General features: G+C 43.9%; 1 protein-coding gene across 1 annotated transcript in view; it reads left to right on the forward strand.

Moving 5' to 3' along the window:
- The window catches only part of LOC145394076 (transmembrane protein 209), a 478,224-nt gene extending 455,822 nt beyond the window's left edge, over positions 1–22,402 (forward strand). The window contains exon 12 of the mRNA XM_080268043.1: positions 21,671–22,402. Coding sequence (XP_080124169.1) covers positions 21,671–21,859 — 189 coding nt within the window. The 3' untranslated portion in view covers positions 21,860–22,402. The remainder of the gene's footprint in view (positions 1–21,670) is intronic.
- Positions 22,403–27,228: the final 4,826 nt, after the last annotated feature.

The raw sequence follows: 27,228 nt of genomic DNA on the forward strand, positions 1-27,228 counted from the left end.
AGCTCTATAAATCGGGCATAAAACTTTTAACCTTCGAGAAAGTAAAAAAATAGGCCTGTTTTTGCGTCCTGGGGGGCAGTCGAGGCTGGAGAATTGCGTACCCTAGGGGTTAAGGAAGGAAAGAATAATAACTGTCCCAATGCAGAGATGGTAGACTCAGCCCACCAATTTTTAATTCTGTTTGACTATATTACAGCCTCTCTTCCTTGTAGTAGTGAGTAAAATAATGTTATAATTTCTCTCTTCCTTTTAGTGACAGAGAGGGCACATAAAATGACCGGGATTAAGTTAACTGACTTTATGTCGGAAATTAAATAATCTGGTGAAAAGTGACAGTTTTTCCTTGGTTAGTGACACTGGGAACTAGCCCATCCACCCTCAACACACCTTCACATACCACTCAAGCCAGTCTTCACATTATTTCTGGTAAGGATTTTTGGTGTTGCAGTTCTTTATAACAGTTTTAATGTCTTTTCAGGTACCTGTTTATTGTGTTATGCTGTTTTAACACTAGTAAACACCCTTCATTTAATTTTGGGTAGGGCCTGTTTGGTGTTATAATACATTCTGATAGGGTAGGTACATGTCCCACCAGAACGTTCCTTTATTTTTCTCATTGATTCATAACTTCACACTTCGACGTTTTGCGTTTCGTGCGGTTTTGGCGGAACATCCAAGCTGCGAAAAACGAGGATTTACTGTATATTTCTACGTATATACAGTAATCTCTCCATTATCCGATGTAATAGAGCCAAAGGCATGTCTGGAAAGTGGTCCTGTCTGGAAATTGGGTCCCCTGTCTGCTGGACTGGTACTTAAGGATCCTAACCCAGCCTAACTTTGAATGCCACCTCAATAACTCCCTACTGGACATAGATAACACCTATTTAAACCTACTTAAGACCCTATTCACACCAATAATGGACATAAAGCATGAAATAAATGAAAAGGAACCAAAGAATGAGGAATTAGAAGTGACTACCTTAGCCAGAGTACTTACAGCAAGTCTGTGGCCCTTCTCTAAGGCCTTGGCAGTGGTGAAAATGCTCTTCAAGCACGTACAGTAATCACTGTGATATCCGGACGCCCAATATCCGAACATCCCTACTACCCGGACATAATCGTCCCGGGATCCAATATTCCCAAAATGGTCCGAAAACCCCAAAAAAAATAAAAAATAAAAAATAATAATAATAAAAAAAAAATGAATTTTTCCCGCCCGTAATTTGAACTTGCCGCGCACAGTGCGGGAGAGCATTGTTGTGGCGCGTCATTCCTCCGACGTCCGATAGAGCGCCACTGCATCCTCCCCACTTTCCGCCTGTCTCTCGCCGCGAGTGCATGCTCGTCGTTATGGCTGCCCACGTGATCATTTTTGTGGTGGTGCCTTACCTGCTGCACGCACTCCTGCTGCTCTCGGGCCTCCTCTTAGTGTGTGTGATGATGGCCCCGCCACCTGAGAAAAGGAAGAGAGTGGTGTTGACTCTGGAGAAGAAACGGGAGATATTGGAGAAAGTAGATGCGGGGTGGTCTTCTTCCCGCATTCTCTGCAAGTTTAACCTGGCCCAGTCTACTTTGTTCGATATTAAGAGATCCCGAGACAAACTCATGCAGTACATGGCTGACTTCTCGTCGAGAAGCAAACACAGCGTGGAGAGGAAGGTTATGTTTACCCCCAAGTTTGCAGAAATCGACCGATCCACGTTGATTTGGTATCGACAACAATGTGCTGCTGGTGTGATGGTACGTGGAACGGAGCCAAAGGCTGCTACTGAGAAGTTCGCCAGGCTTCACGACGCCCTAGACTTCAAGGCATCCGAGGGTTGGCTCTTTGCGTTCAAGTTACGGCATGGCTTTACCAACCGTAAAGCTCATGGCGAAGCATTGGACGCTAACGAGGATGGAGTTGACGAGTTTCAGCACAAGGTGAAGGGCTTGATCGACAGGGAGGGCCTCACTTTCGGTCAAGTCTATAACGCAGACGAAACTGGCCTATTCTATCGCTCGCTGCCAACGAACACTCTAGCCGAGGAGACGGAGAAGCATGTACCTGGCTGCAAGCTCTCCAAGGAACGGATATCTGCTTTGTGTTGTGTCAATGCTAACGGCATGCACCGGCTTAAGCCCGTTATTGTTGGCCATGCAAAGCAGCCTCGGTGCCTTCATGGGGTGATGGATGTCCTTCCTGTCATCTGGTACCATTCTTTGAAGGCATGGTTTACAGCTGTGATCTTCAAAGACTGGTTCCACCGCCACTTCATCAAGGAGGTCATCCATTACCAGACGAAGACACTGGGAATCCCGCACGACCAAGTAAAGGCCCTCCTTCTCGACAATGCACCTGCCCACCCGTGTGACAAGGACTTGGTTGCTGAAAATGGCCGAATTAGGTGCATGTTTCTGCCACCTAATACGACTGCTCTCATCCAACCAATGGACCAAGGAGTGATCGTGGCAACAAAGCTCCTATACCGTTGGAAGTTCGTGGACGAGGTGATGGTTGTTCTCGAGGACGAGGACGAGCGCAGGGAGGGACAGGACACACGAGGCAAGCGGACTTTGGAAAACCTTTGCCACTACAACATTAAGTCTGCGCTGTACAATTGGGCTAGCGCATGGAAGGAAGTCCCTGTGAAGCCTCTGGAAAATGGTTGGTCTCGTCTGCTTCTCGGAACGGATGTGGAGTACGATTTTCTAGGCTTTGACGTGGATGACTTCCATGCACAGCTACGTACGCACGGCAACGATGTTGATGTGGTCGATGTTCGTGAGTGGTTGGATGACGACGAGGGTGATCCTGGGTATCAGACGTTGTCTGATATCGAGATTGCGTCTTCAGTTGCAGGTGTCAGTACCAAACTTGAAGATTCCGACGAGGAAGGCGACGATGATGCGGACTTCTCTCAGCACGATACTACTCCAGCCATCTCCAAGCTGAGCGCACTCCGGGAACATCTAGAGTTCGTCCTAGACTACCTGGAACACCCGGACTGCGACAGGGAGATGGGGCCCTTGGGACTCGTGGACGAAGTGCGTGCTTTCAGGCAGCGCATCAGCAATCATCAGAATCGTCGGTCATTGCGTCAATCAACCATTGACAGTTTTTTCAGGCCCGTGACCCCCGCTGTGCCCAGCCCTGGCTCCACTCCGTTGCCTCCCCAAGACAGGCCCTCATGCTCCGAGCCACAGCCCAGCACATCAGCCATGGTGGAGTCACCGCTCGACGTGAGTTTGCGGCTGTCTTCAGAGTCATCTGCAGTGGGTACGCCATCACCACGACCCAGCGATGCACCCCTAGGTCACCTGCCAGTGATACTCTCAGACTCTGACAGTGAATAAACAGCAAGAACTTCTCCACTAGACCACATGGGAATTTAGAGTGTTGTGCAGTGAAAAAAACAGTGTGTTGTGTTAAGGATTTACAGTTGTGAGAGAAAAGACTTAATTGAAACAAAATTTAACGTAAATAGACTTGTTTGTTTTGGCTTTGGAAAATTATTAGAAGAATGGAAAAGTTAAAGTGCAACACTTAGTAAGTTACAATGGAGCATTAGTTAGACAAGAGTGCACACTGTGAAGAGAACGGACATCTGTGTGCGATTGACTAAGTTCAGTGCAAGACTTCAGGAACAGTGTACTGCAAGTGCTTCAGGAAATCCTTCTTACTGTCAGAGTCTGAGAGGAGGCGGTTATTCATCGAGGTGGCCATGGACTTGCTGTAAGTAGGCAGAATGTTTCATACTGTACTTTTTTCCATACTATACTTACCTCATTTCACTCTTTAATGTCCTTTATTGGTGTGAATAGGGTGTTAGGAGCTATGCATGTGCAGTAGGAAGGTGTTTTTCTGAGTTAGGCTAGGTTAGGGTCCATAAGTACCAGTCCAGGAGCCAGTCACCAGAATGTTTATTATTGTATGAACCTACTTCTAAACCCTCATTTTATGTTTCTTTTGCCTTTATTTCAGCCATTTATGTGCCTTATTGGTGTGATTTGATTCTTAAATAGATGCTATGCATGTCCAGAGGGAGTTGTATAGGTGTTTCTCTGAGTTAGGGTCCATAAGTACAAATCCATAAGCTGGGGCCCAATATCCGGACAGAACCACTATCCGGACCTACCTATGGCTCTATTATGTCGGATATTGGAGTGATTACTGTACAGTAATCCAGTATTGCGCTGCACTTAGAGTAATTCTTTGCCCCACGCCAGTTTCAACCTCCAGTTTGCACACCACAGTTAATCCTTTGCACTCTGAATTCTAATTTCTGAACACTGCACAACAATGTAAATTCCTGTGTGGTCTACTGGCGATGTACTGCAGTTTATTCACAAAAAACGAGCACGTGTGGCATCCACTGTGATAAGTACCTGCTTGCGATCGAAGTTAGGCAATGACTCTTGGTGCGGGGAAATAGAGTTGCCTGATTGCAATGGCCACATTACCAAACTCCTCAATTTTCATTACCAAATTTAACTTTTCATTACCAAATTCGAAAAGGTAGGATTTATTCTTCACTAATCATATATACAATTGGAATTACATGTAATCACTCTCCTTATAATTAACAGCATGTTGATTATTTTCACACTATGTAGGCCTGCAGTTTAATCAGAGAGAGCAGACAATCCACCATCATCATCCTGTGTATCCTCATACATGTGAAAAATCTGTTTGGTAATGCATTATTGTGATTCATTACCAAACGAATTTTTCATTACCAAATTGGCCCACATTTGGTATTGAAAAATACCAAATGGCAACTATGACAGGGGAGGGGAGAGGGGGGGGGATGGAAAGGGTGAAGGGGCCATGGTGTAAGCAGCTGTTTGGCGCCGTGCGGCAATTTCAAATTACGAGAGGGGAAAAAATTGGACTTTGGGGAGGTGGTAATTTTTTCTTTTGGGGGGCATTTTTGGGTTCTGAAGGCCCAGGCCTACAATGTCTGGTAAGTAGGGTGTCCAGAAAGTGGGCGTCCGGATAGTATAGGGATTACTGTATATATATATATATATATATATATATATATATATATATATATATATATATGTCCACTTTCTGGACACCCCACTTACTGGGCATTGTGGGCCTGGACCTTCAGAACCCAAAAATGGCCAAGAAAAGAAAAAAATTCCAAAAAAATCCGAATTTTTTCCCACTTGTAATTTGAAATTGCCACGTGGCACCGAACAGCTGTTACACCACAGACCCTTCACCGCTTCCTTCCTCCCCCCTCCCCCCTTACCTGTCAGGGTTGCCATTTGGTATGTTTCATTACCAAATGTGGGCCAATTTGGTAATGAAAAATTTGTTTGGTAATGAATCAGAATACAGTAATCCCTTTACTATCTGATGTAATAGAGCCAAAGGCATGTCCGGAAAGTGGTCCTGTCTGGAAAGTGGACCTCTGACTGCTGGACTGGTACTTATAACTGAAACCCAGCCTAATTTGAAAGCCACATAAATAACTCCCTACCGGACATGCATAGCACTTAGTTAAACCTATTTAAAACCCTATTCACACCAATAATGGACATAAAGCATGAAATAAATGAAAAGGAACCAAAGAATGAGGAATTAGAAGTGACTATACCTCAGCCAGGATACTTACAACACTTCTGTGGCCACCTTCTTAAGGCTTTGGCAGTGGTGAAAATGCTCTTGAAGCACGTACAGTAATCCAGTGTTGTGCTGCACTTACAGTAATTCTTTGCACTGAGTTATAATTGTTTAACACTGCACATTGTTAATTGCAACACGCCAGTTTCAACCTCCAGTTTGCACTCCACAGTTAATCCTTTGCACTCTATTCTAATTTCTTAACACTGCACAACACCGTAAATTCCCGTGTGGTCTACTGGCGAGGTATTGCGGTTTATTCACTGTTTATTCACAAAAAAAAACAAGCACATGTGGCATCCACTGTGATAAGCATCCACTCGCGATCGAAGTTAAGCAGTAAGTGTTGGAGTGTTTGTGACGGGGAAACAGAGTTGCCAGTTCGCAAGGGTCACATTACCAAACTCCTCAATTTTCATTACCAAATTTAACTTCTCATTACAAAATTCATAAAGCTAGCATTTATTCTTCACTAATTATATATACAAGTGGAAATACATGTAATCACTTTCCTTATAATTAACATCATGTTGATTATTTTCACGCTGTGTTGGCTAGCAGATTAACCCCTTCTTTACTGAATTTCCGAAATGTGTACCTCCGTACTCAAAATGAAATGTCAGCAGCGGAACCGAATACGATCATGAGTACCCTAGTACTCACGATCATTATAGGAGCCTATTGGGCCACCTCTTCCTCGGTTTGGGTGCTTTGTGATCCCATGTGTGATGACATATGGCAATTTTGTCACTGATGCCGCACTCCCCTGCCATATGCCCCTGCCATGGGGCATAGTTTTATGAAAATGACTCAGATATGTTGTGTAGGTCATTGTACCCTATATATTTTGAATTTGGTATATATAATGCCCTATAACATGTGATATAATATGACCAGATAATGCTTCTTGGTAAGGGGACTGTCGCTAGCTTAGCAGGAAACTGTGTGAGAGCACACCGTAGTGTTTTTCAAGCAGCCGAACGTGTCAGTGCTTTTGGATTTACTTCTGTCCCATGGCATCCTACGGCAATGAATCTGACTTGGATAGTGACTTTTAAGTGTCTGACGATAACGAAACACAATCTGACATAACTGTGAGCAACTCTGATGAGGAGTACATGCCCGAGAATGACAGTGAAGTGACAGATAATAGTGGGGAAAGTGATACTGATTCTGGTATCAGTTTGGCCTTGAAGCGCATCGCCCCACCCCCACCTACTTTTGACCTGCCTGTCTCCTACCTCATTCTTCATGGATCTTCTTTATACTGACAAGGTAAGTAATACAATCATTATTCTCCTCCCTGTTCATTGATTTATTTTTCTATCTACTATATTTATCTGTATATTGTATGTTTACTAAATCAGTTGGTTAGACATGTAATATTGTCATTAGTGAAGATGAATGAGAGTTACAAGGTTTGGTGAATGAATTTGGGACAGTGTGTAGGAGGAGGAAACTGAAAGTTAATATAAACAAAAGTAAAGTTATGGTGTTTGAGAGGAATGAAGTCACAAAATGTACAGTGAGGTTGGATGGTGAGGATATGGAGAGTGTGAGTGCATTCAAGTACCTGGGTAGTGTGATGAGTAAGGATGGAACTTTGGGGGATGAAGTGCGTGAAAGGGTACAGCAGGGAAGGAAGGTTGTTGGTTCACTGAAAGCAGTGATGAGAAATAGGGAGGTGAGCATGGAAGAAGTCACTGCATGGTAGTATTGTGATCCCTACCCTGACGTATGGAAGCGAGGCATGGACCTTGCTAGAGGCGAACAAGACAAGAGTGAGAGCAGTGGAAATAACTTACTTGAGAGGAGCATGTGGAGTGACATGGAGGGACAGGTTGACGAATGAAGAAGTGAAGGGACGTTGTGGGGTGGATGTGGACATGGTTGAGAAGATTAGGAGAAATACACTGAGGTGGTTTGGACATGTGGAGAGAATGGAGAATGAAAGAACGACTAAGAGGGTGTATGTAGGTGAGATGGAGGGAGGGAGAGGGAGGGGTAGACTGAGGATGAGTTGGAGGGATGGAGTTGAGAGGTATATGAGGGAGGAAGGGTGAGTTGGGGGGAGGGTAATCAAATGGTGGGTGACAGAGCGACTTGGAGGCGTTTTGTCTGCGGCCACCCTTTGCGGGATTAGGGCGTCGGGCTATAGATAGATAGATAGATAGATAGACATTATTTTAATATATCATAAACACGTCTCGTGGTCATTATCTACTTACCAATACAAAAATAAATAATATAAAGCAAATAGAAATGATGTAATGATAAAATAAATATTACCCCACCAAAGAGCCACGCCTGGGGGAAATTCGGTTTGGCAGGGGGGGTAGCTGACCGGGGTAAGGGGGGATGTGGTAACAAAGGGGTTAATCAGAGAGAGCAAACTATCCCCCATCTCCTGTGTATTCTCATACATGTGAAAAATCCATTTGGTAATCCATTATTCTGAACATGTGAAAAATCCATTTGGTAATCCATTATTCGGATTCATTACCAAACGAATTTTTCGTTGCCAAATTGGCCCACATTTGGTAATGAAAAATACCAAATGGCAACCCTGACAGGGGAGGGGGGAGGAAGGAAGGGGTGAAGGGTCCGTGATGTAACAGCTGTTCAGTGCCGAGCGACAATTTCAAATTACGGGTTGGAAAAAATTAAGATTTTGGGGGGATTTTTTTCTTTTTTTTGGCCATTTTTGAGTTCCGAAGGTCCAGGCCCACAATGTCCGGTAAGTGGGGTGTCCGGAAAGTGGGCGTCCGGAAAGTACGGGGATTACTGTAATGCATTGCCAAACGGATTTTTCACGTGCATGATGATACACAGGATGGAGATGGTGGATTGTTTGCTCTCTCTGATTAATCTGCTAGCCAACACTGTGTGAAAATAATCAACATGCTGTTAATTATAAGAAGAGTGATTACATGTACAGTATTTCCACTTGTATATATAATTAGTGAAGAATAAATGCTGGCTTTACAAATTTGGTAATGAAAAGTTAAATTTAGTAATGAAAATTGAGGAGTTTGGTAATGTGGCCTTTGCAATCAGGCAACTCTGTTTCCCCGTCACCAACACTCATCTCCAACAGTTACTGCCTAACTTCAATCACGAGTAGATGCTTATCGCAATGGAAGCCACACTTGCTCATTTTTTGTGAATAAACAGTGAATAAACTGCAATACCTCGCCAGTAGGCCACGTGGGAATTTACAGTGTTGTGCAGTGTTAAGTAATTAGAATTTAGAGTGCAAAGGATTAACTGTGGAGTGCAAGTTGGCAGTTGAAACTGGCGTGGTGCAGCTAAGAACAATGTGCAGTGTTAAACAATTATAACTCAGAGTGCAAAGAACTAAGTGCAGCACAACACTGGATTATTGTACGTGCTTCAAGAGCATTTTTACCACTGCCAAAACCTTAGAAAAGGCGGCCACCAACGTGCTGTAAGTACCCTGGCTGAGGTACAGTCATTTCTGTTTCCTCATTCTTTGGTTCCTTTTCATTTATTTCATGCTTTATGTCCATTATTGGTGTGAATAGGGTCTTCAATAGGTTTAAATAGGTGCTATGCATGTCCAGTAGGGAGTTATTTAGGTGGCTTTCAGAGTTAGGCTGGGTTAGGGTCCTTAACCCCTAAAACGCGGATCGTCGCTTTTGCGACAGTCGGCCCAAAGGGCAAGACGGCGGGTCGTCGCGTTTGCGATTTGAGTTAATTTTGAATAACCGCGGGCAAGCAGGCTCAAGCTGGTATTGTCTCTCAGTCCCGCCACCCGTGAGCTACTTTTAGCACACTTGACCTTTGTACTACTGACCTCGGTTGTTGCCAAGTCTCATTTTTTTTACCCACGGACGCACCGATGCGCGGCCCTCCCTCGTCGTGCGATATGGCAACGCGCGGATGGCTGATACGTGTCAATCTGCGCCGTCATCTCGCAAGCACTTTTTGCTATTGGGAAACGCTTGTTTCCCCAGTTGTCACACTGTCATTTTTTCGCGCGGTTTGCCCCAGATTAGCGTCAGTCCACGCAAATCTGCCACGGTGACACCATGTCAGGCTCTAGCTCTTCTAGTTCCGTGCCTTCTAGCCCTCCGAAAAAGGGTTTTGTTACCTCTACGCCCTTCAAAACTTTACAAGTGACTACCAAGGGGCTAAGTGACTCGGCCATAGCATCTGAACTGTTGAAAGCCTCTATGGACTACGGCAGTGACGTGGGTGTTTTGTCTAGCCTGGCTGAATCAGAGACACAATCGAGTGCTGATTCAGCCCCTGAAGTGATGATTTCTGTGCCCGAGGAAACTGTGACTGTGCCCAGCACCTCTACAGGGAAGGCCCCGGTGAAAAGGGGCCTCGAATATGGAAAGGGAGAGAAAAGGAAGAGGAGCGGAGACAGCAGTGCACCGCCATTGTCCACTACGCCACGCCACACCACCGCAAGCCTGCCACGTTCTCCCAGCCCTCTTCTCTCGTCCTCCTCGTCTGCTGTCCTGTCTCCTGAGTCATCGGAGTCTCCATCACCACCGAGAAAGGGAAGTAGACGAGCAATGTTACGTATGAGAGGTTATCGTAGGCCTAGTGTTCGTGTCAGTAAAGTTAAGTCCCCTAGGCTAACTCCCACTAGGCAACTCAGGAGTCACGCCACCGCAGATGACCTTGACCCAAGCGATAATCTCCCTCCAACCACCACCACCACCACCACAACACCAACACGGCCTGGGATAACCTCTCCCTTACCTACTATTGCCCAGCCTGCCTCACCCACTCCCACACGACCTGCCTCACCCCCAGCCGCCCCAAGCACCTCCCAGCCTAGGCAGGGAACTTTAGATGCTTTTGTGTGGTCAGAGGGATCAGATTTTGTGCCTGAAGATCTGCCCTTTGACGAAAGTGAGTGTGGACTTCAGGCTGACTTCCCTGTGGACGACGATGGTGAATGTGTTGACTACCTGTTGGCCTTCCTTGACGACGAGGTTATGGAGCACATCTGTACAGAGACCAACAGGTACGAGGGGCAATGTGCGCCAATTCGCGAAGAAGAAGGTGAGGCTGCGACGCCATCCACGTCGCGGATGGCATCATGGGTGCCTTTGACGATCCGCGAGCTTTTTGTATTTATTGCCTTGATGTTGCTTATGCCGCACAACTGGAAGCATAAGTTGGAAGAGTACTGGGGTTCCGACGAGCTGTGCCCAACACCAATATTCAATAAATACATGAGCCGCGATCGTTTTAGGCAGCTGATGACTTATCTTCACTTCGCGAATAATGATGAGCCTTCCCAAACTGACCCATTATGGAAAGTGAGGGGAATCCTGAACATGATCAAAGATAAGTTTACGAGGTTCTTGCGCCCTTTCAAGAAAGTCGTGATTGACGAGTCTTTGGTATTGTTCAGGGGCCGTCTTCGGTTCGTCCAGTACATTCCAAGCAAACGCCACCGCTTTGGAATCAAGTTTTTCGTGCTGTGCGACTGCAAGACGGGGTTCATCCTTGACTTCGTCATCTACACCGCCAGCAATGTCGACTTGGATAAGACTGACCCCCTTGGATTCTCTGGTTCTTTGGTGAAAGTGCTTTTGGAAAAGTACTTTGGCGAGAATCATGTCCTGTATACGGACAATTATTATACAGCTCCAAAACTCGCCAAGTACCTTTCTGAACACGGCGTCGGCTCCTGTGGCACTGTCAGAAGTAACAGGGCACATTACCCTGCCTTCCCAGAGGCTGAAAAGTCAAAGCGGGGAGACGTGCACCTGAAGAAATCTGACAAGATGCTTGCGATCAGGTGGCATGATAAGAGAGTCGTGAACATGCTCACCACAGTACACAAGGGTGAAATGCTGGCAACAGGGAAGGTCGACAGAAGGACTGGCGAGCCTGTGATGAAGCCTGATGCTGTAATTGACTATAACGTCAATATGCGGCTGGTGGACAAGTCGGATATGATGATTGGAGAGATTGACTGTCTGAGGAAAAATCGTCGTTGGTACAGGAAGGTGTTCTTGCACTTGATTGACATGTGCATGTTGAACGCCTTCATCCTGTATAAAATCAAGAACAGGAAGCCAGCCAACTACTCTCTCAGAAGATTCTCCAAGACTTGTGTCTACCAGCTGCTTCAGCGTTATGGCCAGGTGCTTTCAACAGGTCCCAAACGCCACCCTCACACACCTCCAGACCGCCTACAGTGTATGGCCTACCTTCAGCGACACCGCCTGGAGCCACTGCAAAGAGGGGGAAAGCACTGAGGAGGTGTCATGTGTGCAGCCACACTACCAGGCAGGAAAGAACTTTTAGGCGCACCTCCTTGCAGTGCAAAGAGTGCAAAGTTCCCCTCTGTGCTTACCCGTGTTTTTTCGACTACCACAGCCTAAGTAGATTTTGAAAATAAGGGTAAAAATATTGGGAAAAATACTGAGAGTGACAGTGATAATATTGTTTAGTTTTCTTTTACGTGCTGACAGTGACAGCCTGATGAGTGTAAATTAGTGTATGTACTTGTAAAAGCACTGACAGTTACAGTGTTTTTTGTTGTAAATAATTGTACATAGTAATCATATAAGTATTGCGAGTGACAGTCACTCCAGTGTAAAAAGATAAAAGCATATTTTCCTATTCTGTGTTCTGAAAGTAAAAGTTTTTTGTGTATAAAATATTATTTTTATAACACTGGACAGTGACACTGATGAATAAGGCAAAAAAAAAAAGATACAGTGAAAGTGAGCGATAGAAATGAAGTGCGAGTGGCCGACAGGAGCGAGAATAAAGTGCCTGCCGTAAGGCTGAATAAACTCGCGCCGCGGTGGTCTTCCTCATTCCCAGTCCACAATACTGGTAGTGACATTGATTTTTATTACCGTAATAGTGACAGGCAAACGTTTGCGAAGTCCTATGATGGAAAAAAAAGGAGTATACGTGTTTTTTGCCGAGAAAAGGCAAATGTGACAATATTGACGGGAAGATCGCCACCGCGCTGCATGTCGGCCGTGCGCTCCATCCATTTTAGCCTTATTTTCAGTTCTTATTTACAAATACGGATTCCAAACAACCTGTACGTTGTTGTATAAAGTGTACTGTGACAGATTGAGGCTGTGGTAGAAAGAAAACCGGGTTTCTGGAGGTGTGAGAGTGAAGACTTTGTTACCCAACTTTGCAAGTCTTCACAAGTCCTTGGGTAGTCAACGAAGGCTCAACATGTGGCTCAGGAGATAGCTGAATGTAAGTAATATATGCCATAAAAATTTTAATGCTCTAGGGTTGATCTATGATTTTTGGCTAATATTTTTCCACAGGTACTCAGACCCCGCTACAACCCCGCCACAGGGGGGGGATCGCGCGTACACAGCCGCGTTTTAGGGGTTAAGTACCAGTCCAGGAGCCAGGGGCCCACTTTCCGGACGGGACCACTTTCCAGACATGCCTTTGGCTCTATTACATCTGAGAGTAGAGGGATTACTGTATACATACATACATATAATGTATATCATCATCATCAGCAGCAGCCGTTTGAGTATCCACTGCAGGACCGGCCTATCCCAACCGAAGTCGGGACGATACAGCCAATGTATCTCTAGCAAGTGACTTAGGCTGTCTGGTAGAAATTGTATGTAGGGTGAGAAGTGCTTAATAGTGTAATTGTAGTGTTGGAGTGGCTTTGGATGTGTGTGTAGTCTGTGAACCAGGTGTAATTGGCCCGCGCAAGCCGACTGGGTGCAAGTGTACGTTACAGTAAGCGACACTGGTTCAACCACAGCACCCCTTATGTTCGCCAATTCAGTACGTGGCCGGGTGAACACTCCCAAAGTTTATTACTCTGGGGGGGTGCGAACCCATGTTCACCCGTGTACGAAACACACACTCTACCACTGTACCACAGAGGCTCCTACATATATATATATATATATATTAAAAGCTTGATATAACGGAATAATTCAGCCAACCCCTATTTCGTTTTATCAAATACAGTATTCCGCCTTTTTAAGCTTCCATTCCAAAACCCTAGATGGAATGGAATTTTTGGGAAATTTGTGATTTTTCCAATATTTCTTCCCTAACTCGTGACCTGAAGCCTATACACAGTTGCTACTTAATAGCTTCTTTTGTTACACACAGACATGCTGCCTATGCTAGTTATATTTATACACACAGAGCAGTCAGAATCCACAGTGGTAATAATAATACAGTAATAATAATAAATAAAACAGTAAATAACTCACCTCCAAATGGGGGGGATATGACTTGTGTATCGCGATTTTTCCACAGCCTCGTACAAACCAGCTTGTTTCCGTTACTGAAACCTGACTCTTTGCGACAGGACAGAAAACTTCCGGTATGTTTCAAGTACCTTACGGAAAAAAGTTGTTCCGTTTTCTCAAGCTTCCGTTTTATCCCGCTTTCGCTATATCAAACTTTTACTGTATATATATATATATATATATATATATATATATATATTATACAGTGAGTCTTTGAAATATGAAAACTCAAAGTACGAATTTCCGATGGTACGAAAGTGATAAATGTAGGACAAATTCCACAATACGAAAGTATCCGTCTCGATGGTATGAAAAGCAATACGAGAGGAAATACAAAAAATTCAAAATGAGCGCGCTGCACAGCGCTGCGCTCGCTTGCGGCAAAAAAACAAACTAACTCCTCTCTGGTAAACACATTTTCGCGTGCTTCCCAGTCGAGTCACGTCCGTCCTCTCCTCTCAGCTTCGCTGTACATAACGCTGTTTTTCGTCGTTCTTCATCTTTTCGTATTTTCACCATGCCTCCCCAGCGCCCTGCATCATCTCCAGCATCTGGGGAACCAGGTGCAAAGAAGAAACAGAATCATACTCTCACTCTTGAGAGGAAATTGGAAATACAGTATTTAGATTGATTTAATTACCGGTAAATGTACAATGAAAGACACAACTATCTTCCCAGTTCAGTCTGAAGAAAATTTACACCAGGATAAATACAATGAAAACCCTGTTTCATCTAGTGCATATTTCAAATGGTTCGATTTTTCCATGCTATATTCGTCAGACTTTGGGAAGATACTTGGGTCTTTCATTGTACACTTGAAGCAGCAGAAAGACCTTACCAATTCAATGCATAATCCTCCAGCTTGTTTCTGTAATTTTCTGACAACTGTCAGTTTGGCAAATTACTTTTTCTTGCTGAAAAATTTCCTCCCCATTATTATCGTCACTTTCCCCTACGATCGTTTCCAGCGCAGTGGAAGGAACTCAGCGTGCTCAAAGGTGGATATCGTTTCCCAATTTCCCAATTGGAGGTTAGGTTAGGTTAAAATTATTAGGTACAGATAAGCTCGGTTTGACCAGGTTTAGTTAAACACTTAGGGAAGAACAGTCCTTGCCGCCATTATGTTAATGAAATAAACAAGAGTTGTCACACCAGAACAGCTAAAAATGACGGGGAAACAGATTTAATAAGAAACGTTTACTGTATTTGCCAACCCAGAAATAATCTGAAAAATATACCAGACTATCAGGAAGAACTGATTTGGTAAGGTGCTTTTACTGCATAAAGTAAAACTTATGTTTAGCCCCCTCAGTGGGTATGGGTTCAGATATTTGCGTGCTCCTGTGGTCGGCCTTGGGACCATTTTTTCAAAGTTCTAAAACCAATTTCTCTTTCTTACATATGTGAAAAGACTCGTCTGGCACACCTGGCCCTTTTTTTTTTTTTTTTTTTAAACCCATCCTGTGATTTGCTATGATTCGTGAAAGAATTAATAAAATTAGGATGCATGTTACATCAGCATGTATACATTGGCCGAAAACATCTGGGACAAAGTGAACTGTAAACGCCAGAATGCTTGAAGTGGTAGAGTAGGGTCGTGTAAACACACCAGTGACCCTCATTCCCTTCCCATAATTGCTCGCATTTTTTTTTTAGCTCGCCCTAACTCAACGTCACTGACACCAGTACAGTAAGGCATTGTTCAGGGCCAGCAGCTCTGAAAGCGATAATGGAATACATTGTTGTTTGTATCAGTCCTCTCTCTTTCACTCAAACACATAAGAACAAACAAAAGAATGAGCAGTAAATGTACACTAACTCTAAGGAGCAGAAATAACTGTGCTCAGTCGGTCCGAAATATATTGGGAAGAGTGATAGCGAACGAAGAATGTGGGACTGAATGCTAACCTACGAGACCACGTGGGATGAAAGAGTAATTTTTTTTTTTATTATTAGCGAACATTTTTGTTCCATATCATCTCTTAAAATTGTAAAACCCATAATCTTTCGTGTAAACATACAGCCTAAAGACCATACCAATTCAGTTCATATTCCTCTAGTTTGTCTTCTTTATTTTTCTGACTATTTTGAGGGTGGTAAATTATGTTCTCTTGCAGAAAGAAACTTACTCAAAATTAGGGCACATGTAACATAAGCATGTAAACATCGGCGTGGAGTGAAGAGAGCGCCTGACTGATGGGATGGTAGAGTAGGGTCATGTACACACACCAGTGACCTTTGTTCCCTTCCCGTAATTGTTCGCATTTTTTTATAATGCCCTAACTCAATGTCATTCACACCGAAACAGTGAAGTGTTGTTCAGGGCTGGCAACTATGAAAGGGTTAATGGAATACTGTATGAAAAATTCAAAATGGGCACGGTGCATAGCACCGCACTTGCTTGCCAAGAGAAAACGAACTAACTCCTCTCTGGTAAACAAATTTTCACGCGCTTTTCAGTTGAGTCCACGTCCCTCCTCTCCTTACACCCTCGCTGTACGTGAGGATATTTTCGCAGCCCTTCATCTTTTCGTATTGTTTCGCCATGCCTCCCAAGCACCCTGCATCATCTCCAGCATTGGGGGAGCCTGCTGCAAAGAAGCAGCAGCACCGTACTGTAATTCTGAAAAGGAAATTGGAAATTATAAGACCCCATGAGGGACAGGGAGTCTCGGAGATTGGGCGTGCTTTAGGCCTTGCTGTTTCCACCACTGGAACTGTGATGAAGCAAAAAGGAGATGTACAAGAATATGGCCACCTCCTTTTCTACAGTTGTATACAGGTATTGCTTACTTCTTAATCAAGGGGGTGAAATTTAGGTGGTGGTCTGAGGGGGTCCTGGGACGCATCCCCCCTTTTATATATATTTCAGTGGGGAAAATCGTTCCGATATACAAAATTTCGAATCATGAAAGATTTTTTTGGTCCCTATCCCTTTCGTATATCAAGGACTCATTGTATACATATATACACACAAACACTCGAGGTGCTGCCCAAAAGTTCCAGTAATTTGAATATTATAGGAAAATAAGGTACTGTACCTCCTAGTTCTCACTGTTTCCATTGAAGTAGTCGCACTGGGCATGTATACAGTGGTCCATGCATCCCTGGAAGGCTTCAGGCATGATGGTCTTGAGGACCTCCTGCGATTCTGTCTGGATCTCCTAAATCAAGTCAAATCGACTTCCTTTTAGTCATAATTTCATCTTGGGAAACAGGAAAAAGTCGCAGGGGGCTAAGTCAGATGAATAGGCTAAGTGGGGAATGACTACTGTGTTAGTGGAAGTCAGGAACTGCTGGACAACAATTGATGTGTGGGTGGGGGCATTGTCATGATGTAGGATCCAGTCCTTGTTCTTCCACTGTTCCAGACATTTGCTGTGGATGTTGTCTCTCAGACACTGCAAACCTTCACAGTAAAACTTTCCGCTGATGGACTGACCAGATGGGACGAATTCGTCATGAACAATCCCTTGGATATCGAAGAAAACAATCAACATCGACTTGACATTGCTGTGCCATTGGTCCGCCATTGCAAAACCACCAAACCACCAACCACCACGTTACAATAGTAAGCGTAGCTCAATAACACTTCCACTCACAGACATGGCCGGGGCCACACTGACATACAAGGAGTGCTGCTGACTCCTCCTGCTGGCAAAAGGCAAAACTGCAAATGGTTGGCTCCCTCTGTTCAAATTACTGGAACTTTTGGGAGATAGATAGATAGATAAGTAAACATACATATATGTATACAGTACATGAATATTTATGGTCAGTCATACAAAGAAGGGTTGGTTTTTATACCCCACTCCTTTCCCATGTAATTACCATTTACAAGATTAAGAAAAAATGCATTTTCCCATTTTTCTCCCAAATTCCATGTCATACTATTAGATGCATGTGGATGCAGTCGCCTGGATGATTTTTTAATACAAGGAGGGATTATTGGTGTGTTGAGAGACAGGTCTCACAAGGTACTGTGTTCATACTTTACCTGATTAACCCCTAAGCACCGGTCGACGTGATATGCTGACGCGATTGAGGTGGACGGAGGCCACTGGGTGTCAGCATTTGCTGCAAGTGCATTCCCGCCATAGTTTGATCTGGCTTGTGTTTGATTTTGCCACCAAAGGGTAGGGAGAGACTCCTGCCAGCGCATGCTAGTGTGCATCAGTCTGTCCCATGACTTTGCCAGGTATAGAATGATGTTTTCTGAAGCCTCCACGTCCATTTCTGTTCTCACATTATGCAGACCCCTTGCTTCATCTACCCCTGCCAAGCCTCTTTCCAAAGATACTAGGAAAGGGCTTGGTGTTAGTATCGTAGGATGTGCCATGGATGCCACTGTGTCTAGTTTATCTAGTAGTGGAGAAGTTATCTTATTGAGAGTTGTGCCAAAGTCAGGGCCCGTGCACTTACACATGAAGATATCCCGCTTCAGGTGCCAAAAGCTACTCATCTTCTTCACGTCCCTACACATCTCCATGACCACCTGCACCTTGGGGATGCTTTCATTTGCAAGAAGAAGAGTTGATGAATAATATGGTCTTTAAATTGTTTCCCTAACTAATACTTTACCAGATATGAAAGATTTGAAAAAGGCTGTTTTGGGAATTTTGCCTGTAGTGAGGACAACCACACTATAAATCACCCGGCATCAAGAGGTTAATCTATCTATCTATTTATAGCCCGTCGCCCTAATCCTGCAAAGGGTGGTTGCAGACAAAACGCCTCCAAGTCGCTCTTTCACCCACCATTTGACTACCCTCCCCCCAACTCACTCCCCCCTCCCTCATATACCTCTCAACTCCATCCCTTCTCATCCTCGGTCTACTCCTCCCCCTCCCTCCCTCAACCTCACCTACATACACCCTTTTAGTTGTTCTTTCATTCTCCATTCTCTCCACATGTCCAAACCACCTCAGTGTATTTCTCCTAATCTTCTCAACCACGTCCACATTCACCCCACAACGTTCCTTCACGTCTTCATTCGTAAACCTCTCCCTCCATGTCACTCCACATGCTCCTCTCAAGTAACTCATTTCCACTGCTCTCACTCTTGACTTGTTCTCCTCTAGCAAGGTCCATGCCTCGCTTCCATATGTCAGGGTAGGGATCTCAATACTATCATGCAGTGAATTCTTAACTTCCATACTCACCTCCCTATTTCTCATCACTGCTTTCAGTGAACCAACAACCTTCCTTCCCTACTGTACCCTTTCACGCACTTCATCCCCCAATGTTCCATCCATACCCATCACACTACCCAAGTACTTGAATGCACTCACATTCTTCATATCCTCACCATCCAGCCTCACTGCACACTCTGTGACTTCATTCCTCTCAAACACCATAACTTTACTCTTGTGTACATTAACTTTCAGATTCCTCTTCCTACACACTGTCCCAAATTCATTCACCAAACCTTGCAACTCCTATTCATCTTCACTCAACAATACTGTATCATCAGCAAACAGCAACACCGGAATCTTCCACATCTCACCCTCATTCATTAGAGCCACCCCCACATCCACTGCCCTACCTTGCACCTCCTTTACAACCCCATCCATGTATATATTAAGTAGCCATGGAGACATCACACAACCCTGTTTCAGTCCCACGTTGAGATCAAAGAACTCGCTCAGCTAACCATCAACTCGCACCGTAGCCCTAGCCCCTTCGTACATACTCTTCACAGCACTCAACAATTTCCCATCCACTCCATATATTCTTGATACCTTCAACATACCTTGCCTATCTATTTTGTCATAAGCTTTCTCCAAGCCCATGAAGACAGCATACACTTTCTTTCCCTTCTCTAGATACTTCTCCACTAAACATCTTCGAACAAATATCTGATCTACACACCCTTTTCCCTTCCTAAATCCCCCTTGTTCTTCTCCAACTAGCTCCTTTGTCATATGCCTAACCCTATCAATGAGTATTCTGCTATATATTTTTCCAGTCACACTAAGAAGGCAAATACCCCTATGGTTACCACATACTTCTCTCTCCCCTGGTCCTTTGTATAAAGGAACAGTTATACCTGATTTCCATTTCTCTGGAACCCTTCCCTCTTCCCAAGCCAATCTACACAACTTCCTTATGAACTCCACTACAATCTCACCCCCATACCTCAGCATTTCACCACACACACCATCAATTCCTGGGGTCTTTCTCATCTTGATCTTCTTCATTGCTTCCACTACTTCCGCCCTACTGATCTCTTCCTCCCTCCACTCATCTCTTCTTCTCCCAGCCATTCCCCAACGACTTTTACTCACATTGCTCTCACTCTCTACATTCAACAAATCTTGAAAGTGCTCCTTTCATCTTCTCAATTCTCTCTCTTCTCCACCAACAATCTATTATTCCTATCTTTCACTCCCCTACTGTTTCCCCTTTCACACTGCCTTACTTTCTTTACCTTCTTCCAAAACAATTTCTTACTCTCCCTCCATTCCACACTCAGATTCCTCCCAAATTCTTCATCCACTTTCTTCTTACTCTCCTTCACCAGTCTATTCACCTCCCTTCTCCTTCTCACATATACCTCTCTCTTCTCTCTCTTCATCTTCTCCCCTACCTCTGCTCACTAGCCATTCGCTATATGCCTTCTTCTTTTGTTCCACAGCTTGTTTCACCTCATCATTCCACCATGCTGTCCCTTGCACACCCTTGCATCTCCTCCTCACTCCACAAACCACCTCACACGCTGCACCTGTCTCTTCCATGAATATCTTACACATGTCTTCCACCCCTTCCATCTGCTCTAACTCATACCTTCCCAATCTTTCTTCCACTATGCTCTTATACTCTGCCATTTTCTCACTATCTTGCAATGTCTCCACTCTTCTCACAGGAGCTGTTTCCTCCTGTCTTCCCCTTCGTCTCTTCAACCATTTTCTTTGCAGCTTTACCTGAGGAGTATGTGTGGAGTGACGCGTATGGATCGAGTGCGAAATGAAGAAGTGCGAAGGAGAACTGGAATTGTTCGGGAGATGGCTGGTAGAGTTGAGCAGAGGATGTTGCAATGGTTTGGGCATATGGAGAGAACGGATAATGAGCGATTGGTGAAAAAGATAACTAGATCTGATGTGAGAGGTGTAAGGCTGAGAGGAAGACCACGAATAGGATGGATGGACAGTGTGAAGAGAGCGCTGGATGCGAGAGGGATGTCTGTTGAGCAAGGAAGAGTGACTGTGCGTGACAGAAATAAATGGAGAGAAATTATGATTGAATAAGTGATGACGCAGCCCTGAGGGGATATTCTCCCGCATTTGGTCTGATCAGCTAGTCAGGTCAGGTGCAGGTAAGGGGATGGGTCTGTTATGATGTGGCAGGGGTACACCAGTTCTGCTGTCGGGCCCTGCTGCGGATGTCACTGATTGCATTGCGCAGTTGACCCTTGTGCAGTGTGATGCGGTGAGGATCTGTCCGTTCTCCCCTTTGGAGCTAAGATGCGAATGAATGTGTTTGAATGGATGAGTAAATGGAGAGTGAGTCGTCCTGTCTCGGCTATCTCCCTTTCCTTGGGGGAAGCAGCCTAGGTATATAGATATAGATAGATAGATCACTAAGTAATGCAGGCTATATTATCTGTATTTAAATTAGGATTAAAAATGATATTTGTGTTGTTGTTTAAACCATTCATGAAGATAGTGGAAAATGTGCTTTTGGGGGGCTGTGAATAGTTGGCACACCATCCAGTAATCCCCCCCCCCCCTTTAAAAAAAAAAAAAAAAAAAAAAAAAAAAACATCCAGACAGTAAAATTTTTCTTCTTTCAGTTGAACCCTCCCCATGTGAAGGTGGTTCTGCCCCCAGAGGAAGAATGCGAAGTGGGCAGTGGACGCAATAATTTGATCCATGCTCTCCTCTTGTTCCTTCACTATGTCACCTACGAACAGCACTCTCGCATTGGCAACATCAACCTTGACATGTCTGGGATAAATTTATCTTGGGTTGTGAGAGCTTAATACAGAAAGGTGGAGTATGTTTTGTTTATTGTGTTTGTGTCTTGCTTAGCCTTTATCAGCATTGCCATTATCATTACTGTCACAGATATATTTGATTTTAAGTCAGTTTTAAGTTATTCCTCTGGAAATATGCTAGCTTCATCTTGCATTTGCGAGATGAAGAGTGTGAATATGTTCTCTGAATACATTGTGTTCATTGACCATGTTACAGTATTTTTATTGCATTTTTCCATTTATTTTTGCCACAAATTTCCACTCATCCTATCATATTCCTGTAGCACTTAGATAATAGCAGGAAAAAGTTGACATACATGCTTGTATCTACGGCAGATTACAGTATGTGTGGATGAATGCTTCTTTTAGTAGTTTGAAGACGTGGAAGAATAAATGTATTCCATTTCTTAACCATCACTGACCTGATTAGTCAGAGACCAGGTACACTTCCATTTTCAGAAGTAAGGCTGTATGTACAGCTGGCCGCACTCCCGCGAGGGCCACAGCGTTGTCAACGCTGGCCAAGATATTGACTCTGAAACACTAGTAGAGAGATGCGTTCGAAGCATCCACAGCCAGTAAGAGAGAGTCGTACAGAGAGAGTTTGGGGGGGAGGAAGGGGGTTTGAGGAGAGTGGGGGGATACCTATGCACGAGAGGTGAGGGATGACGTCTGAAACAGATGAGTGGAAGGCTGGAAGCTATATATAATAAAAATCTACAATACCAGGTAACAAATCATATATATTTTAATACCTTTATTGTCAAGTTATTACCGCTGTGAAAAGTGGCACAGTTAATGCTTGGAAACCATAAAGCATAATGCTATTGAATATAGCAAATGTGAATCCTTAATACTGCATGCGGTAATTGCTGACACCCCTAGCACACACCTCCGTATCCTCCTTATCAAGCGTTTCCTAACACCCGACAACAAACACCGCATTTAGGGATGCTGTATCACTCTTTTACCTTACTATCTTTTCTACATTCTGATTAATGATACTAAACGCTAAATGCTATAGTCAGACTTTGCTATGTAAAAATTTACATAGTACGAGATAGGCAAAGAGGCACGGACACGATGGCAACAGATAGTTGTTTGTAAAAATGAAATTATGGGCGTCTTGACCAATGAGGCTTTAAACAATTTGTGATCTCGCTCTCTCTCTCTCTCTCTCTCTCTCTCGCTCTTGCTCTCACGCTCTCTCTCTCTCTCGCTCTTGCTCTCTCTCTCTTTCTCTCTCTCCCTTTTTTTTTTCTCTCTCTCTCTCTCTCTCTTTTTCTCTCTCTCTCTCTCTCTCTTTTTCTCTCTCTCTCTCTCTATATATCTATCTATCTGTATATATATATATATATAATATATATTTTATCTGCTATCATGTGAAGGTCAATGGGAGCCCTGATAACTCCACGATGCGATGACGCAACGATGCGATTTTAAACTGCTTGTTACGTAACGCTAGACATGGGCGATGTTGATATGTGCCAGTGGTGTCAGCAGCTGCCACATTCCGGATGAAGTAACTTACATTTGTTACATGTGATTAATAAACAGCATTCTGATTCATTATTTTCAGGCAGTTTTTGTCTGTATTTTACAGCGTCCATTGCTTGGAAACGACAATAAAATAAAATACGATTAAAGTCTACAATTATGAATCTTGATCGGTTGTCTTTGTTTTGCAGTATAATATTTAAAGTTGATCTTTTTACTTTTCATGATGACAAAAGTAACACCGAAAAAAAAAAAAATTCTTTTAATAAATATTACACTTTTCTGTCGCCTCAACAAATCGTCATATCTCGCCTTTCGTGTACAGGCACCCATCTACCCACCTAAAACCCGCTCCCTCCCTCAGTCCTGTGAATGCTTCGATCAGAGCTCACTACTAATGATTCGCGGTTACTATCTCGGCCAGCGTTGCCAACACTAAGGTGGCCCTCGTGGGAGTGCGGCCAACTGTACATAGTGACAGGATATGTTTGTGTATTGTTCAGTTTTATATTATAATTCATCTCATCTGTACCTTTCTGTTGCTGGATGACACAAGTTTAATCTAGTGGGAGAAACAAGAAAGCAATTCTGTTTCAACCCTTCACTGCTCCTTTCATTTGATCCTCTTGTTTAATTCTTTATTGCAGTAAAATTGTTAGTTGCATAATGCCCCCTTCAAGGTGCAGGGATCTGAGTTTAGGCCTTCATAATGGACAACATTTAGTGTAAGAGAAAGATGTACATCCTTATTAGTATTGCAAGGTTGAAAAGACCCTGAGCCACTTTTGGAGATTTTTGAACCCATGTGCAAGACAAGACTGTCACTCTGACTGGTGCCATGTAACCCTGCACTATATTATTTACTGCAAATGGTACAGGCAAAGTATATTTAATTAATGCGATGTTGTAGATTGCTTTTCCCCCATCCCCACAAAATGTATGGGGTATAAAGTACAATGTTCTGCTTATCCATCTTTGTACAGCATTCACATGAGTGACATTTACTACAGAAATATACATTAAATGTGATTGAACAAGAAAATAAGATGGTACAGTTTTCTTTTGTGTTAAGGGTAAATTATTCCTTCTAGTAAAACAAAAAGAAATTTTTAGTCTTGTGTTATTTCTAGCCTTCTTACTTTTTTGGTGTGATATGAATTTAATGATAGTAAATTTTAGTATGAGCTGTGGTGAGAGTTTGATGATGGACTGTTATAATTGTTGTTATAATGATATTAGTAAATTCTAGGATGAATTGTGGCCAGTGGAAGGTGGGGGTGCTCACCATCCACTCACCCAGTGTAGTGTTGCCCTTGGGTGACTGCCCTTTCCTCTCTTCTTTCCTTCTTTTCTTCCTTCCTTTTCTGTCTTTCCTTCATTCTTTCCTCTTCCTTCTGTCTATGGATGACTCTACACTGAGTGACAAGGCAAATGGTTTCCTCTACACCAGGAAACCATTTACTATGCTGGGTGGTAACCATATAACCAAATTTTGGTGGTTGAGTGGGTGATTAAGGCACTCCAGTCAGATTGAGCCAGTGCAGGTTTATATCCAAGTGGTGGATATAAATGCCACTCAGGGACAAGTGAGGCTGGTCACTCTCATCTTAAATATCAAGACCAACTTGCCTAGTCCCGGGCTCGTATGCTCCTCATGGGTTATTTTCTTCCATCCATCCATCCATCATCCAATCCTACATTGCCCCATGAGGAGTGTAGGAGTCTGGGGTCAGGCAAGTTGGTCCTGACATTTAAGATGAGAGTGACCAGCCTCACTCATCCCTGAGTGGCATTACGTGAGCAATAAACCCCAACCACCCCTTGGATATAAACCTCCACTGGCTCAATTCGATTGGAGTGCCGTAATTACCCACTAAACCACCAGGCATCAATATTTGGTTATGTGGTTACCACCCAACGTAAATGGTTTCCTGGTGTACAGGAAACCATTTGGCTTGTCGCTCAGTGTAGAGTCACCCACAGGCAGAAGTAAGAGGAAAAAAGAGGGAGTGTAAAGTCAACCATAGACAGAAGGACGAGGAAAGAATGAAGGAAAGAAAGACAGAAGAGGATGGAAGGAGAGAAGGATAGAGGAGAGGAAAGGGCAAGCATCCGAGGTTATTTTCTTATATTCTATATATTGGAATGGCTGTTTAGAGCCAGGCATGCATATCTTCTGAATTTTTGGTGAATTATAGACTGGTAAAGGTTTATATCCAAGGGATGATTGGGGTTTATTGCTCAGGTATTGCCACTCAGGGATGAGTGAGGCTGGTCACTCTCATCTTAAATGTCAGGACCAACTTGCCTAGTCCTGGGCTCTTACGCTCCTCATGGGGCAACGTAGGATTGGATGATGGATGGATGGATATAGACTTACTATCTATCTATCTATCTATAGCCTGACGCCCTAATCCCGCAAAGGGTGGCCGTAGACAAAACGCCTCCAAGTCACTCTGTCACCCACCATTTGACTCCCCTCTCCCCAACTCACCCCCCCCCCCTCCCTCATATACCTCTCAACTCCATCCCACCACCTCATCCTCGGTCTACCTCTCCCTCTCCCTCCCTCCACCTCACCTACATACACCCTCTTAGTCAGTGTTTCATTCTCCATTCTCTCCACATGTCCAAACCACCTCAGTGTATTTCTCCTAATCTTTTCAACCACATCCACATCTACCCCACAACGTTCCTTCACTTCTTCATTCGTCAACCTGTCCCTCCACGTCACTCCACATGCTCCTCTCAAGTAACTCATTTCCACTGCTCTCACTCTTGACTTGTTCCCCTCTTGCAAGGTCCACGCCTCGCTTCCATACGTCAGGGTAGGGATCACAATACCATCATGCAGTGACTTCTTAACTTCCATACTCACCTCCCTATTTCTCATCACTGCTTTCAGTGTACCAACAACCTTTCTTCCCTGCTGTACCCTTTCACGTACTTCATCCCCCAAAGTTCCATCCTTACTCATCACACTACCCAAGTACTTGAATGCACTCACATTCTCCATATCCTCACCATCCAATCTCACTGCACACTCTGTGACTTCATTCCTCTCAAACACCATAACTTTACTTTTGTTTACATTAACTTTCAGCTTCCTCCTCCTACACACTGTCCCAAATTCATTCACCAAACCTTGCAACTCCCATTCATCTTCACTCAACAATACTGTATCATCAGCAAACAGCAACACCGGAAGCTTCCAAATCTCACCCTCATTCATTAGGGCCACCCCCACATCCACTGCCCTACCCTGCACCTCCTTTACAACCCCATCCATATATATATTAAACAGCCATGGAGACATCACACACCCCTGTTTCAGTCCCACATTGAGATCAAAGAACTCACTCAGCTCACCATCCACTTGCACCGTAGCCCTAGCTCCCTCGTACATACTCTTCACAGCACTCAACAATTTCCCCTCCACTCCATATATTCTCAATACCTTCCACATACCTTGCCTATCTATTCTGTCATAAGCTTTCTCCAAGTCCATGAAGGCAGCATACACTTTCCTTCCCTTCTCTAGATACTTCTCCACTAAACATCTTAGAACAAATATCTGATCTACACACCCTTTTCCCTTCCTAAATCCCCCTTGTTCTTCTCCAACTAGCTCCTCTGTCATATGCCTAACCCTATCAATGAGTATTCTACCATATATTTTACCAGTCACACTAAGAAGGCAAATACCCCTATAGTTACCACATACTTCTCTCTCCCCTTTTCCTTTGTACAGAGGAACAATTATACCTGATTTCCAGTCTTCTGGAACCCTTCCCTCTTCCCAAGCCAATCTACACAACTTCCATATCCACTCCACAAGAATCTCACCCCCATACCTAAGCATTTCACCACACACTCCA

Source organism: Coenobita brevimanus, chromosome 26, assembly GCF_032717465.1.
Source record: "Coenobita brevimanus isolate Jiangsu-jjx chromosome 26, ASM3271746v2, whole genome shotgun sequence".
Classification (NCBI taxonomy): domain Eukaryota; kingdom Metazoa; phylum Arthropoda; class Malacostraca; order Decapoda; family Coenobitidae; genus Coenobita; species Coenobita brevimanus.